Source organism: Hippocampus bargibanti, linkage group LG19, assembly GCF_051943395.1.
Source record: "Hippocampus bargibanti isolate YZ-2025 linkage group LG19, ASM5194339v1, whole genome shotgun sequence".
Lineage (NCBI taxonomy): Eukaryota > Metazoa > Chordata > Actinopteri > Syngnathiformes > Syngnathidae > Hippocampus > Hippocampus bargibanti.
The window spans coordinates 8,792,710-8,797,652 of NC_142752.1; the positions used below are offsets into that span (position 1 = coordinate 8,792,710).

General features: G+C 43.9%; 1 protein-coding gene across 1 annotated transcript; it reads left to right on the forward strand.

Moving 5' to 3' along the window:
* Positions 1-509: 509 nt before the first annotated feature.
* Positions 510-3,087, forward strand: LOC148883912 (homeobox protein OTX2-like). Its single transcript, XM_089021736.1, has 3 exons — positions 510-693; positions 781-932; positions 1,647-3,087. Exons 1-3 carry the CDS (start codon positions 597-599, stop codon positions 2,289-2,291), a joined length of 894 nt encoding a protein of 297 aa, XP_088877862.1. The 5' UTR covers positions 510-596; the 3' UTR covers positions 2,292-3,087.
* Positions 3,088-4,943: the final 1,856 nt, after the last annotated feature.

A 4,943-nucleotide genomic window follows, 5' to 3' on the forward strand; every position in this document is an offset into this window, starting at 1 on the left:
AAATTAGACCCGCTTCTTCATGACTGCCCCCCAAAGTTATCCTTCGTATTGTAATTAGGTCACATTGACATGTGCGAAGCTTTTAATGACATCGCAAAAAATGGGAGTATGGGTGGGAGAGGGGGCGCACTCTGTTGGAGCGGGGTGGGGGGGCGTTGTAGCTGAATAACGCAGCTCACTTGGCAGCTTTTGTTTGCAACTTCTTATTATCAGCGTTACTTATCGTCAACAGTGGGCTTTGTCCTTGCAAATGGCCCCCCAATCAGCTGCCTATTTAGCTGCAGTCTAACCTGTGGGTATATATGGTAATGCTTGATGAAGGGGGCGGGGAATTGGGAGGAGGGGTGCATTTTTTAACGACAATGTTTTGTTTTTAAGAGAGGAGTATGTTTTGGGGGCGGATAGATAGACAGCTGGGAAGGGACGGGAGAGAGGGGAGGGGAACGGGTCTGTGGGTTTAAGAACCCGCGCACACGTTTGAGACGCTCACTTCTTTTAGCGCACCTCCATCATCATCTTGGAACGAAAAGAGCAGAGGAAAACTCTTTTTATTTAAGTTTATCGTTTTTTTAGGGGGCGGGTTATCAGTCATCACGATGATGTCCTACTTGAAGCAGCCCCCTTACACAGTCAACGGACTCAGTTTATCCTCCTCTGGAGTGGACCTGCTGCATCCTTCCGTGGGATACCAGGGTAAATAATAAATTGTTTTGGAACGAAAATAAGCGAAGAAAAATGCGGTTATTTCTTTCATGCATGTTTCATCAAATTTGCACGCAGGCGCGCCTCGGAAACAGAGGCGGGAGAGGACCACATTCACCAGGGCCCAGCTGGACGTGCTGGAAAACCTATTCACCAAGACGCGCTACCCGGACATCTTCATGAGGGAGGAGGTGGCCCTCAAGATCAACCTGCCTGAATCAAGAGTGCAGGTCAGCCCCCCCAAAAAATATTATCAGGCTAATTACATTTGCATATTCTGTTTCCCCCCCCCCCCCCCAATGATCAATACAAATAGTTTGCGCAATGGACTATGCTTGACGCTATGATTAACGCTATGATTAAAAATGTCATTTATTCAATCATATCTAAAAGAATAATAAAATCGTTTCTTATGAAATCTTAAGTGATGAAAGGGTGCAATTATTAAAACTATTTTCATCGTGTCTAGAGATTCACTTTTTGAATCAAAGTACCACTTGACCACTTGTGGGTTTCAATGTTTTAATTACTGAAGACATTATTTAAATGTGTGAAAATGTGTTTAAATGATTGGAAAATTGTTTACATGAGTGAAAAATATCATGCATTGAATATTTATGCCACAAACATGTTATTGTATTACATATTTGCAAGAGTGTTACTAAAAGTGCAGAACTTGAAAAAACGATCTATAAAAAAACATATCATAACAAATTTTAATTAACATAATAAGACGAGCATTTAGGGCTTCAAAATTCTAAAGGAGCTTGAGAGATGCAAGGTACATTTGCATATACCGCAGTTTTATATATAACTGATAATGTAATTGTGTTGTTGGCCTCTATAAACTAGATATAAAATAAATATTATCTTTTCTATTTAGTTATTTTTTAATTGTGTGGATTAAATGTTTCACAGTCGCACGATTTGCTCTCACTTTGCAGGTATGGTTCAAAAACCGAAGGGCCAAACACCGCCAGCAGGCCCAGCAGACCCAAAGCGGAGCACCCAGCAAAGCGTCCATCACCAGGCCGGTGAAAAAGAAAACCTCCCCGGTCCGCGAGGCCAGCTCGGACAGCGGAGCGAGCGGGCAGTTCACCCCACCCTCCAACGCGTCTCTGTCGGCCGTAAGCACCGCGGCGACGCCGGTGTCCATCTGGAGCCCGGCTTCCATTTCGCCTCTGTCCGACCCCATGGCCGCTTCCTCGGCGTCCTCCTGCATGCAGCGCTCCTACCCGGTGACGTACACCCAGGCCACGTCTGCCTACAACCAGGGCTACACGGGTTCATCGTCCTACTTCTCCGGCATGGACTGCGGGCCATACCTCTCGCCGATGCACCACCACCACCACCACCACCAGCTGAGCTCCGCCATGACCCCGATGAGCGGCGGAGGAGGCGGCAGCGGAGTGTCCAGTCACCTAAGTCCGGCCTCGGCGCTCTCTTCGTCCGCATACGGCTACGGAGGCACCGCGGACTGTATGGACTATAAGGACCAGACAAATTCGTCCTCATGGAAGCTCAATTTCAACACTGATTGTTTGGAATATAAAGAGCAGCAGGCGGCGTGGAAGTTCCAGGTTCTGTGATTGGACTTAGAGGCCCCGCGGGAGCGGGCGCGAGTCGGCCGAACGGGGGAACTCCTCTTCGGGCTTGAGCCAGTTGGCCGCAGGGCCTCATAAGGAGCGAGACGGAAGGGCAGACTACTTTTCGAGCGCGAGCCGGCCGGCGAGATGACCGGGGGACTCCTCTTCGGCGAGAGCCGGCCGATGTGACTGCTCTTCGGGCACGAGCTGGTCATCCGGCCGGGAGGACTACTTTTCGAGCGCGAACCGGCAGACGAGACGACCGGGGGGACTCCTGTTCGGGAACGAGCCGGAAGGCCAGCCGGCCGAGGGGGTCTCCTCTTCGGGCGTGAGCCGGCCGACCGACTGGCTCCTCTACCTCTTCCATACCCCCATCTTTTCAACTGAGATCTCACACCACAGACTTTGATCGAGTGATCGAGCAGAAGGAACAATTAAAAAAATAACAAATAATATAACTTTTTTTGGTGGTGGTGCATGGCGGTGGTGGCGGTGGTGTTAAATCACTTTTTAAGTATTCCCGATGTGCTCAAAGTTTTGGCATATGAAAGATTTCTGACAAGGAGGCACTACTTAATTTATGACAAATATGTTTAAAAACTAAGACAATCAAACGCTTCCCCCAATTTTCGTTTTCATCCAATTCTGTTTTGTTCTATGTTGTTCTATAGATCAATTTCCCTTTTTTTGTTGCAATTTTTTGCAAGCAACTGTTTAATTATAAATTATTATAGTTGAAATGGGGACTATGCAGGTTAAGCTGTATTTAAATAAACATGAGCCAAGTTGCATGTGTACATGCATGTGTATCTGCTGTTTTGCTTTGTGACCTCTATCAATGTTGAACATTCATGAGAAAAGACATATTGCAAAGTTTGAAGATATTAAGGTGCATATTTCAAAAAACAAAAGCCATACATATATAGTTATGAGAAATAACTCCCTTCAATTACTAGTCTCACTATTGCCGGACAAAAAAAACGTTCCGACAATAGCGTTGAGGTAAAGTCAAGTTATATAAATAATATAAATAGTCATAATAGGAGTAACGTGAATTACACAAGAACATTACAAGACTATAAACATTTACGTATTTCCTTCAACCTCTGACCCACAATCTATTCCAAATCAACTAGGTGATCAAGCTATAAAATCACTTCCGCTCCAGGTATTTAGATTTGTTTTTAATTTCTTTGGGAGGGAGGGGAAATTCTATGTGCAGGATTATGGGAGTGGGTGTATGGAGGTATCATTCGAGGACAAGAGGAGGGCTTTGTGGGCTGTTTGACCTCCAATTAGCTGTGAATGATTTGTTTAGATAAGTCAGTCTTGAACACAGCAAATTTTGCATCAAATTTCATCATGGCAAGTAGGGTAGTAAAATGTGACATATGTCTTCTTTGGGAAAAAAGGTTTTGGGGCCATATTGACAAGTCACAAAAAGTTGGGACGTACAAAGACAGAATAGAATGATCCAGTACCTCTCACTGGGGAATTGAAGAGATTACATGTGTATACATCCTCGATCAACCTCAACAGGTTGCCCTAACCAAAATGGCAACATGGAGCAGAAAGTCATGAGTGAGCTTCATGTCTCAAGAAAAGAGAAGAACTCCCACCCTCCTCACTGACCCCCATGCGGCCTAGACCACTAGTATCCATTAGCTTTTAATTAAGCACAAGCACCACCAGAGGGGCCATATGGAGCTGCCAGACGCGCTTTATTCATCCCCTCTTCGCTTGTGAGTATGGCAAACAATAAAGTGGAAGAGCAAGCCTCAGAAGCTTTTTTTAGGGGGTTCCTGAGGCCAGGCTTTTCCAGGATGATTCACCTGACCGTGCGTCTGGGAATTCCTCATGCCGTAGATGGTCATACACACCCGAGTGGCTTAAATATTCGGTTGAGAAGAGTCAGAATAAAAAAAAAAACTTTGATGAAATGGAAAAAAAAATGTTGAAAGTTAAACTCCATTCAACCATATAGTAGTACTAATTGCCGGTATTTAAATCATAAAACCCACCCAACAAAATAATGCATGTAAAATTAAATGTGACTGTTTTTTTGTTGATAATAAAATTACATTGAAATCGAACAAATTGTGAGAAAAGTCATGAAGTTAGGAAAATGCATTACATTCGACCAAAAGCATTTTTGTTTTTGGTCCAAATATGGCTTCGTTAAACAACTTTATTCTCATATTAAACAGTTTTAGGAAAATAATGCGATATTACTTCACTTCTATCCAGTTTTATCTTCATAATACAGTAATTATAATACGTACTCTTATATTCTTAACTCCTACACTACCAGACATGCACGAAAATGTGTCCACTCCAGTGCCAGGGTTTTTGTCATTGTCACTTGATTTTATATTTTGGGGGAAACTATTGTAAAACAAAGAGCAGGGATGGGCAAAATCACTACTGAAAGGGGCCCCAATTTTTCATCAGTGCGTCTGGGGGAGATTGGGTGCACATAAGACTACTCACATCTTAACCAGGTTTAGGACATGATGCATCCATACATATATTTCAGTTTTGATAATACATTTCTGAAAGCCTCGCGAGAACACAACCACCGGCTCGATCCGAGACCACGTTTTACTTATTAACGCTCGGTGTTGTTGTTTTCATTTTTATCAAGTTCATAGAGTT